Here is a 15,542-nt window from a genome sequence, read left to right as displayed (position 1 = left end):
CATTACAAAAAAAGAAACATTTCAACAGTTAACAGAGTCGTATATATACGCAACAAGACAATAATGGACGGATAAAAAGAGGAAACTTCTAAGACTGTAATAACCTTCTTTCGAGGAATTAATCTTTCTTAATGCAAAAATACATGAAAAAGTTTGGAAAATGTAGTCATCACGTGACTTTGTCCCATTTTTTGTCGAACTTGTAGTAGATGGAGGACTGAAATATAATAACTTTTATATAATAATATATATAATAATATAAATATGTATAAAATATAATCACTGTCTCTTAGTTGTATGATATTCTATTCATGATTAAAGTCTTCTTTCAGTGCTCTAAGCAATACCGGGGAAAAGAAGCTTTTTCTTCCCTTTTAAGCTGCATATGTGAAAAATTAAAATCTTACTAATCAAGTCAGCTGTACATGCTGAATGCAGTAATTAGAGCCTTAATATCCAGACGACCACAAAGCATGACTTGAAAGATAAGATTGTTATTAAAAGCTTCTCTAGGTATTTTCTCTAAAAGTCTAAATTATTGTCTCTATTTCAGACTGTTTCAGGTTTCAGGTTAATAGCTAGATAGGCTGCAGTTAAGACGTCCTTGGTGTAGTGCAGTGATATTGCAATTTAAGGCCTCACAGTAGGATTTTATCCATTCAAGCATAGATTGAGAAGAAGATTGAACACAAATAATGCACCAATAAGGTGTTACACAGCAAAATAAGGAAAATAAACAGCAGGTATTTAAAAAGGAGATGATTCAGTGACTGAAACAGTAAGAATGTATCGGGAGCTTTCTCTGTGGTTACAAACCGCAGGTACACCGTGCTGCCCTTGAATGTGCATGTTTATATTTGTGAGTCTGTGTATCAGTGTCGAGTCTCAGGACCAAACTCGAGGTCGTGCTCTTATCTTGCCGCCGTGCTTCACTTGAGGAGACTCTGGAGCATGGCGGTGGCGTGCGTGGGGCGGGCCTGCTTGTTCTCGATGGCTTTCTTCAGGTACTGAATTCCGTCGCAGCGTTCCCAGATTTCTTCAAACTGCCTGGGCAGGATCTCGGCGCCCCTCTTCCTGGTCAGACCCGTCTCCTCCAGACTCAGCTCGCACATCTCCATATCGTCTTTCCCTGAGTGGTGGTCGAATAAGGACAGAGGTTTACTTAAAGGACGTGTACTTACAGATACCTGAACACAAACATCTTAAACCAGAGTCATTCATTTACTGTGCATTTACTCAACAAACACCTGCATGTAAAGCATATCAATTGTTTCATTGACATAATCTAAAATGTTAAGATTTTGCTACTTTCCTTTGATTTATACATTTTCATAAATTAATGTATATTTTGGGTTTGACTATTTGTCAGACAAAACGAGTGGTTCGAAGACGTCACCTTCACCCACAGGCATTTTTTACTCTGTAAAACTATTTTCTCTGACTTTTTCATTTTTCTTGTGAAATACTACATACTTTTATGATCCATGTCTTCAAAAATCCTTCAAATTAAACAATCTGAGCAGGGGAAAAAACTGTATTTGCTCACAACACTTTAATTTACAGTTAAAAGTACATTCACTCACACCTGTGCAAAAAGAATACACTATAATGGGGCTGAAACAATCAACAGAGAATTAATCTACAATCTAATATATTTATATTTATGAGTCAAGCAAAAATGCAAAATGTTAATTGGTTCCAACATCTCAAATGTGGATGTTTCTCAGTTTTTCACTGTTTTCTGACAATTTACACGCTAAAGCAAAAGTTTCTCAACTTGGGTTTCAGCGTCCAAAGATAAATCTCAGGGATCACATTAAAGGGAAAACAAATGTTTTATGTAAATGTATCTTTAACTTTTCTTTATTTTTGCATTTCTCTGGTGAATGAATAGATACTTTTATGATTCAGGTCAGTATTTGGTTGAACCGTGACCTGAGATGAGGTCACAAATAGACATTGCTTAATTTTAAGGGGTCACAAGCCAAAAAGGTTTGGAACCACTAGACTAAATGATGAATTGAATAATGGGTTAGGGTTAGTTGCAGCCCTAATGTAAAGCAATGCATGAACAGGATTTTCTAGAGATGCTTTCTTTTTTTACAATATGGCAAAAAAAAGAAAGAAGTAAAAGCTGCTGACTCACCTGCAACCAACACAATAGGTCGTTTGTCCGGGTGAAGCTCCATCTGTCTGGCTATCCAGGGCCCATCGAAGTGGGCGTACCACCAGCCCTTCTTTTTATTCTGGGGGTCTTTGTACTGGTCGGCGGGCCGGATGAAAGGAATGCGGAAATAACGCTGCTGTCGGTTCATGGCCACTTCCTGATGCTGGGCCGTCATCGGAGGAGCTGGGTTCTGTTCAGCTGCAGTGGGACAGAGTGTGATCATTAAAACACTTAATTTGTATTAAAAGTGGAGATTACTGTTTATCTCCAGAGTACAAAGAATCTATCATTTGGTCTTTGACTTAGACTTTATTAATCCCACAGCGGGGAAATCTAATAAATGTACCTTATACTCATATGTTTGCATGTTTTGCTAACACACTGATTGAGGCAGAAAACAGCTTTCAAAACATACGAGATCAAAGAGGATCCAGGAAATGCTCAAGTAAACATCACATGGAAAAGCCAGGTGAAGCAGCTTTTAGCCTCTTATGAAATGGCCTTGATAAGACCCCTGCTGCATCAGCTGAGGCCAAGAACAAGATCCAAATATAAAGGCAAACAAAGCACAGCCAGTACGGCTTTCAGGAGCCATCATATCAAAAGAGAAAGGCGAGTAAATATAGTGCAAGCAGAAGCAACAGTGAATCTAATGTTCCCATTCCCATCAAATTTAATATTTGTTTGTTTGTATGAAAAAGAGGGGAAATGCAGAGCACCGGTAAGCTTTCAAGCAGCTAAATAACATTTGTGTATGTGTGTGTGTGTTTGTGGCACAGCCCATGCTTGGATGAGTTGAGAATGAAATGAGCAAAGCAGCGAGCTGTCATACTCACAGCTACTGAACCTGACAAGGCATGGCTGGCAGTTATTTGCTAATTAGAACAAATATTTCTGACAGAGCCAGACAGAAGGCGGCTGCATTTTTAGGCGCTGGAGTTTTCATCAGCTAATTGAATGTTAGGAAACACAGGCAGGTTATTTGTGTGCAGGTAATTAATTCCTGCCAATGACAGCAAGAGGCGAGAAGTGGAGAAACTAAACACTTGTCACCTGTAACCTGCTGTTCCTGGGGTGAGGTGTGAAATGTACAGTACGTTTATGTGCTGTGTTGGTAAATATATAGATTTGTGCTCATATCCACTGGTGGAGCATTAAAGAGCAAAAAGATAACACAGGGAATAATCTCTCTACTAACCGTAGTCAGTGACAGATTTAGGAGCCCTCTGATCACTTCCGTCATCATTACGCTTCTTGTTCTTGGACTTCCATGCGTGATAGACCTTCAGACGACGGTGGAACTCCTCTCTGCAGGCCGCCAGTAGGTCGATGTCTGTGCACACCACATGACACCAGTGAGTGCTCACATAAATGATTAAATAAATAAATAAATAAGTGACTGAACTTGATGACAACATGGTGAAACGCTATCCTATGTTGACTGGTCTCAAGAGATTTACTCTACATCTGTCACAAGACAAAGTCCAATTCTGGACGAGTAAAATGTGATATTACCATCTTGAAAATAACAATTCCCATAATCCAGCAGAGATTAACCTAGCCCTAACAAACGAGATATAACGTGTTGATTAATGAGCTTTAGAGGTGCTGGTAGGCGAATTGTGTCACCTTTGGACAGAGCCAGGCTAGCTGTTTCCCCCTGTTTCCAGTCTTTATGCTAAGCTAAGCTAACCAGCAGCTGGCTATGGCTTTGTATTGAATGGACAGATACAAGAGTGGTATCTTCTCATATAACTCTCTGTAAAAGGATGATTGTAATATTGTTTATAATATTTGGAAGCCACATGACTAATTGATGGATTGTATATAAAAGGAACTGGAAACAACCTCATATACCACCCTGATGAAGGCAAAACAGACGGAAACATTCTGGGGATAAAGCATAATATATTGGAGACAAGTGTTTAGAGGCCATGTTTGTATCTCTATGATGACACACAAAGAAAACACTCACAACACACAGTCCTTTAGTGAGCATAAGGCTATAATCAGTTAGACTTCAAACACAGCTTTTTGGTATCACCACCACCGAAGCAAATGGGTTCCACAAATTAGCCAGATGTCCTTGGAATCCCACAGGGGATATCAGAGCCACTAATACTGATCAGAGTACTGTATACAGTGGCAATTACAAAGGCATCGACAAGTGTGCCAGCAGAAAGGCATCTGCTTTTCATGCTGACTGAGGAGAGGGTTGGCTGGGAATGACTAAGAAGGGCAGAAGTCTGCCATCCTCCATAGTGGTGATCATTTCCTCTCTCCACCACTAAAACACATGCAGATGAGCTGCAGCAGCTGTGGGATCATCCTCAGATCGGTCTTTTAACTTTTCAGGCAAGACATGTCGTGTCCACACTCTGTACAGCTGCAGTCTCAGCTTTTTAAACATTCGCTCTGGCTCCTCAAAAGATTACGGAGAGAAAAATGACACAGAGTACAGATGAAAAACTTGCATGTATGGAGATGGTACCGCATGTGACTTTAGGTACCAAAAGTGTCAAAACATGAGCTGCTGTTGAATTATTTATCGTGGGGGCTGAAAACTGTAAATAAATGTTGAATGGAGGAGGCTGTAGCACACACACTGTTGAGTTGATAAAGGCGGCATCGTGCTGAACTTGGGTGTGTTTGGGATTTCTCACCACAGGAAGTGTTGATGACATCTCGCAGCTCAGCATACTTCCACTTGCTGAGGTCATACTTTTTCACACCAGCAGCGGCTTTGGTTGCCTGCACCTGAGGACCCCTGTAGCAAGGACCAGATGAACGTGGGTGTGTGAGAGGAAAGAAAGGTGAGTGTACGACAAGGTGGGAGTAACAAAGTTTAAGGGCTTGATGTTTCTTAATTTTCAACGCTGCAGGTGATTCAAGTGCAAAAGAACAGCAGAAACACCACATGCAATAAATACAGCACTAAGTGCTTTACTTGAAAACAAAATCCAGAATTTACAGTGACAGTGAAGCAACATTTGATGTGTAATTATACTGGATCTAATAATTTTCAAGCGTAGTGTGATGTGGAATTTCAATGGCAGACAAAATACATGAATATTAAAAGGAAAACAGGATTTAAGTATACTGCCCTTAGTGAGAAATTAAAACAGATGCCTCACTTCTTTCAAGCCCTCCTCATTGTCTCAGCCGATTAATTTCACATTAGAGGCCGGTCAGCAGGGGAGTTTGTCCATATCCCTGCAGCCTACTGTTTCAACTCCACTTAAAATGATGCAAAGCTCTTCTAATGTTACAACTTGCCAGATGCCATCTTACATCTGCTGGCTTTTTGAGTATTTCCAGATTTATTTTAACAAGAAAGAGAGATGAATGAAATTATGCAGCAGCATAACATATGAATCAAACTGGTGGCGCAGAGTGTAAGCTACGTAGTCTGAGCTCATGTCAGCTGCGTCTCCAGCAACCCTGCTGAGTGGAGGCTGCTAATTCAATAATACTTAGGATTTAGCTCTTCTATTTACAGTCGGCATAGCTGCTAATGTTTCAGAGTAGAGGATTACTGATCTACGAATCATTAGCCAGATTACCATTACCATTTATAATTCATACTGACTGGGAAGATGAAACTGATTCAGGATCATTCCGGCTGAGACATGTGCCAGTGTGTGATGGTGATGAACCAGGGCTGAGGCTTTACTTTTGCTGCATCCAGGAAAAAAGGAAGTGAAGCGATGGCCAGGACTCTGCTTTTGGCAGCAGGTGAACAGGAAATGGGTGGTTGTAGAAAGAGGGAGGTGGTCCTCTACTACTACGCCAGCAATGCCAGCCAGTGTGTACACTTCTACTGTGCGCATGCTTTCATCTGCTTAAGCTCTGCGGCGTGCACATGTAACACACGTGGCCTTCAGAGCTTCTTTCTTGCAACAGATCTCCTTTTGGTTTCCAGGAGTCAGCTGACTCGCAGGGACAGTAGGAGACATGCAATGTGGCCCCTGGATGCCCGAGCCAACACTGACAAGATTACAGGCTATTTGGATCAAATGTACATTTGTGCTCACTGGACTTGCAGATAAGGCTCATGCAGGTTTTGAGAGAACTTCTCCTGGCTTCAAACACAGAGTGGGGTTGTGGAAATTCTGTCCCAATTACACCATGGGGTTCAAATTAAGAGGAAGGTTTAGCAGTATGCAGTGGGTAGTGATATACTTCAGGTGTCAGACGTATCTGTTAAACAGTTAACAGTTTAAACATTGTTCTCAATCAATGAGTGTGTCCCAAATTACTCCCTATTCTCTACATAGTCAATTTACTGCTCCACATAGAGTAAACTACTGAGTGTCTGTTATATAAGGACTAAGGAATGAGTGGACAAGGGAGTGATTTCAAACACAGCTAGTGCACAAGGTACATTAAACTGTAGATAACCATGGGAGCAGTACTACACATTGTGTTCCTGTACATAACCTGTTAACCCTCTTTAGTGAAACTACAATGGCTTCACCTGCATTAAACCAAAGACCAAATCCCCATGAGTTAAACTAGTGGTTTCCAACCTGAGGTGTCCTGATATAGAAGATAATGAAGCCTTCTTTTCGTTCACCTTGTCAGTTGTTTTTGTCTCTATCAGGACACCTCTTGTATTACACACAGTAGAGTATGTCAACTCTAGTACTGAGCTCACTCTAGTGAATAAATATAGTACTATTTTGAACCATTATAAATATTGTAAACTGCCTATTTTATTGCAGTGGTAAGAATAAAGGAAACATTTGCTAACAGCTACAGTATCTTCACTAATAGGTAAGACTCTAAACACCTGGTAATTGAAAGCCACTGACATCATTAATGAGATTTAAGCTAGAGGTACAGTAGAGTGAGTGAGATAAGATAAGACAATAACATTTCTTATGTAACTATCAGACAGTTATAAACTATACATGTATCCAGGGGACATAAACATCTAACAAGTTAATAAAACTCAATGTAGGTGTCAGGAGAAGCACGTAGATATTCAAGCAGAAGCACATAGATAGTCAAGCTCATCCCATGAGCTTGTGCTGTGCACCAGCACTGCAAAGGACACAGATGAGCTCATGCAGAGCCAATGAACGTACTGCACATTCTGATCCACCGCTCATTTATGATTTGGTGTCTTCATTTCTGAGTAACCAACGATCACACATAATTATCCTCTAAATGGCTTATCTTATGATTCATACCACATAACATAACACACACTAAATTTGACTGATGATTTCTTAAAACCAAAAGGGTTTTTATGTTGGCTTTGCATTGCTGGTATAATCCTGCATCTCTATTAAGGAGCGGAGACATTTGGGACTACGGCAGAGATTAAGACAGACAGCGAGGGAGTGAGTGAGTGATTATTTTTGGTTGTTGATTGTGTTAGGCACATTTGGACTCGGGCAGAAACAGAAACCTAAGCTGATATCTTACATGGCTCTGGCTGAGGATGAAGAGATAGGAAGATCTGAAAAAGACTCATCACTGGGAGAAAACACAGCAACAGAAAAAAATGCAGTTATACACGCATGCTGAGGAATATATAATCAAAGATGTGCATTGTGTTCACGTATACAATACCTGCGCAGGCCTGCGTCCATCTGCCCCTCCTCAGTGATGAGCTCCGCTTCACTCTGAGCGATTCTCATGGCTAACTCCCTGTCTCTTCTCTCCTGCTCCAGTATGGTGGAACGCTGGACCTGCTCCTCACGCTGCAGAGCCAGCTCAATCTCCAATTCTGCCTGGAAACACACACAAACACACAACACTTCCTCTTTTAATGTGATTTTCCAAAAAAATCTAAATAAACCTAGATCCTGTCCAAATACTAATGCTGCCCTGTGCGCCAGAAAATCATAGCCATTAGAGCTCTGCTATGTGCCCAAGTGTGATTACACCTCTTTATCCAGGTTGTAGGGCTGCTAATGAAGCTTTCACTTCACTTTGTCTAGACACAACAGGGCATACAACAGACAAACACTCAACAACAATCAGTAGGAACATTTCTTATAGGCTTGACCCAGATTCAAACTCCAGGTTTTTATTTGTATGTGTATCTATATATATCCATCTCCTAACAGAAAGCCACTAATGAAGTCCACAATGGATACTTTTCCCTGAGGAGCGTTAAATATGAATGTTGACAATATATTATTCATACTATGAGCCCATAGTAGCCGTGATACGTGGCCAGAGGATGCTGTAAAATAAGACATAAAAACAGCTCCATAAGTTATTCATGTTCACAAATATTCATTACACTACTGTGACTGATGGTATGACACATTGGAAGTCTTCAATTGAGTGTTGTTCCCCTTTAAGAAAATAAATACTGCAGAGCCTGGGTGGGGTACAATAAATAAGGTTAGGCTGAAAGACACCAGGATACATAGTTTGAAGGGAGCAGGATACAGTGCTAGACTAACCTTTGACACAGCAGAAAATAGCAAAGAACACAGAGTAAAATGCAATCGAAGTCACAGCTGACACCCTGAAAGTTTGCTGCTGCAGCTTTCAGCCTTAAAGCTGTGAGTAAACAAACTTTGCAAAGAGCCTCCTGAGACATGCGGCTTATGACAGCCTGGTGTCAACTGTCTCCCTACTAGAAAGAAAAAAAATGACAGCATGCAAATGTCCAACTGGCCTTGGGTGAATAAAAAGGGCTATAGATGTACAGAAGGTGTGATGTACGTGTAACAGATGGATGTATGGATGGTTAGGAAAGGTGAGACATGAAGGCAAAATTGAAGAGGAACAGGTGAGTGTAGTGAAAAGGCCAGAGGAGAAAAACTAAGGAAAGAAATAGCCATGAAACAAAAAAATGTGAGTGAGTGAAACAGGCAGAGATAGATAAAAGGTGACAAAGTGGAGATGAGTAAAAGGCATAATAATAAAACACGGGACAGAACACAGAGGGATAAAATAATTTAGTTAGGAGAAACTTGGCAGGAAGTAGAATCATCAATCAAGACCCTGCGGGTAACCCTCTGGGAATCTGACCAATGTCATGACCCCGCTGTTGCCGTGGGAGACCAGAGAGCTAATGAGTGTTTCACTCAGAAGGGAGAGCAGACAGAGCCTGAGAGGAGACATAAGAACCACACTGGTGGTTTTGTATGATTTCTTTTTCCTGACCATTAACTACAAAACACACATACTTTATACTACATCCATAGAAGCCATTAGAAGCCATGGGATTCACTTGTAAGGCCATTATGGTATTGTATGAAGATCAACCTCAAGTGACATGAAATTTGCTAATGCTTGTGGACAACTAACGATTATAATGTATTTTCAATCTCAGTTAATATACAGATTTTCTTGATTAATCAATTAACCTTAGTAAGTGGTCTCTAAAAAGGTCAGAAGACATTGAAATGCACATTGAATGTTTGATGAGTCCACAGTGACATCAATACTGTCCAAAACCCAAAGAGATTCGGAGAAAATGAAAATGCTGGAACCAGCCAACTTTTGGCTTTTTTGCTTAAGAAATGATTCAAACCATTAATGGATTATCAAAATTGTTGCAGGTTAATTTTCTGTTGATTTACTAATCCATTAATTGAATAGTTGTTTTAGATTTATTGCCATTATGTACACAATCACACACTCTACAACAACACTAACACTTATACTATACACTATACACTAGCACAGAAACCTATTTTAGAGGAACAGAGATTTGGTTTGAAATTAGTCATCGTTTTTTTGAAATAACTCAGTATAAGACTCATGTCTTCATGTGTTTAACCTGGAAATGGAAGGAGAAACCAAAACAATTCAGTGACAGGGTTCAATTTTCCAGAAACAATACTGCACATTATACTGTAGAAACTGACCCAGTGAAGGTCCTGCTCAGTCTAGGATTAGGATTAAGTCGAGGAAACCATCTTGCTTAAATGTGATTATAATGGCAGGGTATGAGCTCTCAGTCGCTGCAGGGGTCAGCTACCTCATGGGGGGTAAACATGAAGCTTAGATGAGACTGCAGGGAGCCATGAGTTCATAGTCATGTGCACCTAAAAATAAATTAAATCTACTTCCAGTAGAAATCTTAAAAGGAGGCATACTGTGTACACAACTTGATATTCAAACTAATATATGGTAGTTTTCATGATTTTCCAAGGTCATCTTCTTAAACTTTATATCAGGAGAGTAAAACAGTAGACCATGGAAGAATCTAACATTTGAGGATGGTACAAACCTGTATTACTTTCTCTTCCTCCTCTCTCTTTTTTCTATCCTCCTCCTCCTGCTTCCTCTTCAGTTCCATCTCTGCTTTCCTAAAGTGTTTGGAGAAAGGAAATCTTTACTGAGAGAAAACTTTACTTATACTTTCCAGCCTTTACATTTACTAAAACTTCTACAGATAATCTCCCCCCTCGCCACCACTTACAGTCTTCTGTCCTCTTCCTCCTGTTTGCGTCGTTGCTCTTCTTTCTCCCTCCCCTTCCTCTCTTTCTCCATCTCCTCCTCGATGTGTTTCAGCCTCTCTCTCTCCTCCTCCTCCTGCTTCTTCTTTTGCATTGAGGAGAGCAGCTGCTCTGAGCGTTTCACCAGCCCCTGGTACTCCGTGTCTATCTCTTTACGGGTCATCACTGTGGCCTGCGGGGTCAAGAGAAAGATCATACTGGCGGGTCATGGTCACAAAATGAAGAAATGCTTTTTTCTTTATCCAACTGTTCAATCAATCCTCAGCCTTAAGCCTCAGTGGAGCTCAAAGCCATGGGTTGCTTTGAACACCATTACTACCAGGTGTTTATTAATAATAAAAACTGATGACATTCCCTCAGGATGTTATTCTGAATTTGTCTGAATAACAACTTTCGATCTGGGGAGGGAACATTTGAGTTGGCATACACTCCACTGTTACCATGGCACAACCGTCCCATGTGGCAACAAGGGAAGACTGACAGTGTGTCTGTCACTTGCACATCACAGCCACAGTGCTCAATTCCCTGCAATACTTGTCAGACAATCAGCGGGGGGAGAAGAGGTCACCGTATTGTGAAGATTCATTAGAGGGAGTCTCTAACAGTGACACAGTGAGGGAAGATGACAAGGTCTTGTCCCCAACGTATAGAGGTCTGAATGACAACCATTGGCATCTCATGCATTATTCACTCAGAAGCCATGCCAGGAGCAATTTCTAAGCACTCAGGACGCCATGAGTGTGGACAGCGGGGCTGCTAATAGGCTAAAAGAGGAACGTAGGGGAGGTGGAGAGGCTGATTGGGGTAGAGGGGAGAGAAAGGCTCAGGAGTCACAGGTGCATCAGCGTCAAACAGGATACCTCGAGGAACCTATGAGCTCTAATCATACCTGTTGATCGTGTACAGTTTACGGCAGAGTACAAAATTTCAAGAAAATCAACACTATTGGGGAATTCAATGTCTGGATGTGTTTATGATGACTTCCTGTACCTACAGGGTCCAATAAGATGGGTGCTTATTGCTCAGGGAGAGCTGGGATTTCACTAACCAAGTTTGATAATTTAGAGAAACAGCCTCACTAAATTATATTATTGAAGAGGAGAGGATTTCTTCTTCACCTAGCTCTTCTTTTTTATCCTGGGGTGATTGAAAGTATTGATCCTGAGAGAAAGAATGAGAAAAGGGCACAGCACACGTAGGAAAGGGCAAAGCGTACAACAGGAGAAGACTGGTTGTGCCGGGGAGCTACAGGGATGAATGTAGAGAACCATATAAATGTGAGGCATTCATGCTTAAAGCAAGGTATGTGCTCTGAAAAGTCTTCCCTGGACACCCTATTGCCCACACTGTATCACACTGTTGACATGAGCAGCTTTAAAATCACCAGAGCAATAATCGTTGGGTTATACGACTCACCTTTATCTTTGCTAACAGAGCGTCTATGGAGGCAGCCAGCTCCTGAACCTGTTTGGCCATCTCCTGCTTGCCCTCCTTCAGCCCGTTCACCACCTCGTTGAACCGTTCCATGTGTTTCTTCAGGTGTCGAACCTTCACCATACCGTCAATGCTAAGAGAAGTGAAAAATGCAAACTTACTCATAAGCATGTCATAAACAAATGAGAGCTTATGATTTTATGACAACAAAAAAAATGCAACTGAGGCAAATAACAACATAGTTCTAATCCTGTGTCCTTAATTGTTCATTTATGTCTTATATTATACACAAATATAATAATAATAATAATAATAATAACATTTTATTGGGGAAAATCCCTCTCTATTCTCTTGACATTAAAACATGTTTGAGGAGTTATCTTGAACTCAGCATGAACATCAATTATTTCAATCAGATGTGATTTGGGACGACAAGCTAACCGTGCCCATCATATAAAATCGCACTTCACTGTGAGCTTGTGGGTCATAGTAGCTACCAGAGCAAGGTCATGGGTCAGAGATGTGTGTTTAAATCTCAAAACCACAAAAACTTTATATTTTTTGTTTATATTTCCAGGAAAGTGTGGTTCATTTTCCCCCCATCGTCCACCTCCTGACTATAAAGCGGGTGAGGGAGAACGCCAACATTCCTTTACAGCTCTGTATCGTTCCATATTCGCTAAGCCCTGCGTTATCGTGACTTTAAAAGAAACGTTTGGCCTTTGTAGGGATTTTATACAATTTAAAAGACACCTTAGGTACCTTTTTCCTTTTTTACTTTTCACCAAAAATAGACATATTACTGTTAGAAATAACACCCTTCATATTGGACTACATGTGGGTCTGCTGGTATAAAACATTTCCTCATGCATCCATACACATACTGCCACTCACAATCAAAATATGATTCAGAAAACACATCATCTGGATGGCTGCTTTCACCAGAGCCATTTTCCAAATGCAACCCAATACAGCAAGACATGCGGTATTTCCCAAAGCAGTACAGTGAGACATCAAGACTTTCTAGATTGATTTGAACTCCTAAATGCACAATGTGGGGAAGCCATCAAAACCCACCAAGCGTGAATCAGTTTAAATAAAAAGCACACAGAGAGTAGAGGGTGAAAGAAAACAAGGCTAGTATATGGCTGGACCGTGTATGGCCAATGTGATATGCTGCCAAATTGTTACACGGATAGCCAGCGGTAGTGTCTATAATGTGAATTCCTGGATATTAAATGTTCATCTGCAATTTTCTGTAGTGGTCCCAGTAATACTTGTTCTTAAAGTGCACTGAAGTAGAATATCACGTGACATGATTAACATTTGAGTCAAAACATTTTATAAGTACAGTTACAAGAACAAAACTTTCCACTCACATCTTAAGATGTTTGATTTGAAAGAGAACTTATTCTAATTATAACTATTTTGATTATCTATTAACTCCCCCTGCTCTTTCATTTGTTTCTATCTGCGGGATGTCTCTCGTTTTTCTATGCCTCACTCTGTTTTGAGTGTTTTGTCAGAGTGATGGTTATTTGGGGTGCTTTAACTGTGCGCTCTCCCTCATGCCTCTCAGCGCATGGAGAGCTGTTTTCTCTCCAACTCTGCTCTCTGCTGGACTGTTACAGTGCGTAACCATCGTCTCTACTTACCTACTCTACAGCAGTAGGTTTTATGGTGTTTTCTGGTTTCATTCCCTCATGGTGAATATCAAGTATTGTACTGACTCTGTGCCATCTGTGCGTATATGATGTAGCCTACTGTGATGCACCATTGGGCTGTGACTCATTGGCGAGGTGTGGAGTGTGTGGGTGTGTGTTTGTGCTTGTGGGTACTGGACGGACTCAGTGGGGCATAGACCACCGAGGACTTATCCCTTATCCCACTAGCTATAGCCTTAGAGGGAGAAGCCTATACAAAATAGCACATTAGTTATGTATTGTAACTCCAGAGTACAGGCATAGCCGTCTGAGCTGTGCGCCCCTGCGAGTGTCTGGTCTCCGCTAAACTTACACACAAGGTGAGACCGAGGTGGGGCCCACGTTGTAAGTGGACCTAGACTAAAAGTCTTCAAGGCTGCGTGAGCGGTGGATGAACCCACTAGCGACAGGCTATACTCACAGAATCTGGAGTTCCGGTACATAACTAACGCCTGTTCATTTTTCCCAGTGGGGAAACTCCCAACACTCTACTGACCAATGGTCAACTTCATCACTCACTCATTAAGTCACGGACAGACTTTTGCGTCCGCTTTGCTGTGGTCCAGCCAAAAATAAGACAAAAAGAACAATGTGTTGGGTGCAAGAACCAGGAGGAGACTCACCGTGGCTTATGCTTTCTCTTACACAACCACATGCGGACAGTCTTCTGAATCTTAATGCAGGCCAAAGCTCTGTAACTCATCTTGTTCCGAACTGTTGAAGACGAGAAGAAAAAAAGAACAAAGACGTATAAAAATACTTATAGCGTGGTCTACTCTTATATAATTCACATACTTATTTGTTCTTCAGTAAATGAAGATGCTTATCTGCAAAAAAAAGGGTATTCCATGGAAATAGTTCAGCAATGCCCTCTTTAGATTCAAAAACAATGTAAAACATTTTAGTATAAGATAATTATATATATTATCAGAAAGGCATGAGGAAAATGTACCTGAAAAGTTAAAGCTCACATGATGAAACTGTTAATATAGCTAAACTGCTATAATGGGTACTGCTGATCAGGCATGCACAAAAACAAGTAGTGCAGAATATCGTATAAACACTTACATGCTCTCTCTCACACTCACACACATATGAAACTGCAATAATTAGGTGAAGTGTTGAAAGAAATAAATGACCAGGACCAGGGACATAAATCCCCCCCGGTCACTTATGCAAGAAATGTTTGGTAAAGCAGAGGCAGTGTTCTGTTATAACTTTAATGTAATTTCATTCGATGCTTTTACACAAATGAGCAGAAGCCAGCCTGCACTGTTACATGGTGGAAATCAATAACTTGGCACAGAGTGTAATGGTTCAAGGAACTGCTTTTAGAGTACTATTCCATACTGCTAGAGGCTGCAGCTTTCAATATTCAGAATGAATGGAAAAGTGTGAAATATGATTTAGTATAGCTATCAGAGCTGTATAATAAACTGTGAGGAAATGACAAAGCATCTTATAGTCAACCACCGGAAAGTGAAAAAGATTAACTAACAAAAAGTTATGCTGCTGGCCTTTTCGCAATCATTCATTTTTTGATTCATTTGCAGTTTTTGTGTCTCATGTGAAGTGGCTGATTTTCCAATATGGGGGCATATTGGAGACTTTTTTCAGAAATGGTTTTATTGCTTGTCACCTCTCTATTAGAAAGAACTGACTCAGGCCAAGTGTCATCTGGCAGCATAATGACAGATACACAGATCGGGCTGTATATTGTATAAGTGCTAAAATCTAAAAGATGGAAGTTAAATCATGACTTTATAGGTACGGTCTCTATCTGAAACAGACATAATGTTAAAT

The 15,542-nt window shown here is 40.6% G+C and overlaps 1 protein-coding gene across 3 annotated transcripts in view; it reads right to left on the bottom strand.

The window, feature by feature from the left end:
- Positions 1-929: 929 nt before the first annotated feature.
- The window catches only part of myo6b (myosin VIb), a 33,089-nt gene continuing 18,476 nt past the window's right edge, over positions 930-15,542 (bottom strand). For 2 of the 3 annotated variants that reach the window (XM_070919797.1, XM_070919796.1), the window contains 9 exons: positions 14,363-14,453; positions 12,019-12,169; positions 10,566-10,774; positions 10,374-10,452; positions 7,748-7,908; positions 4,831-4,934; positions 3,366-3,500; positions 2,147-2,365; positions 930-1,129 (listed from right to left, as the gene is read on the bottom strand). In XM_070919797.1, coding sequence (XP_070775898.1) covers positions 930-1,129; positions 2,147-2,365; positions 3,366-3,500; positions 4,831-4,934; positions 7,748-7,908; positions 10,374-10,452; positions 10,566-10,774; positions 12,019-12,169; positions 14,363-14,453 — 1,349 coding nt within the window. Of the gene's footprint in view, positions 1,130-2,146; positions 2,366-3,365; positions 3,501-4,830; positions 4,935-7,600; positions 7,652-7,747; positions 7,909-10,373; positions 10,453-10,565; positions 10,775-12,018; positions 12,170-14,362; positions 14,454-15,542 lie in introns of all 3 variants that reach the window. The other variant, XM_070919795.1, reaches the window with a different exon arrangement.

This window comes from Enoplosus armatus, chromosome 15 (assembly GCF_043641665.1).
Source record: "Enoplosus armatus isolate fEnoArm2 chromosome 15, fEnoArm2.hap1, whole genome shotgun sequence".
Classification (NCBI taxonomy): domain Eukaryota; kingdom Metazoa; phylum Chordata; class Actinopteri; order Centrarchiformes; family Enoplosidae; genus Enoplosus; species Enoplosus armatus.
The sequence above is the reverse complement of the archived record's forward strand: the minus strand, read 5'-3'. Positions and strand labels throughout refer to the sequence as shown.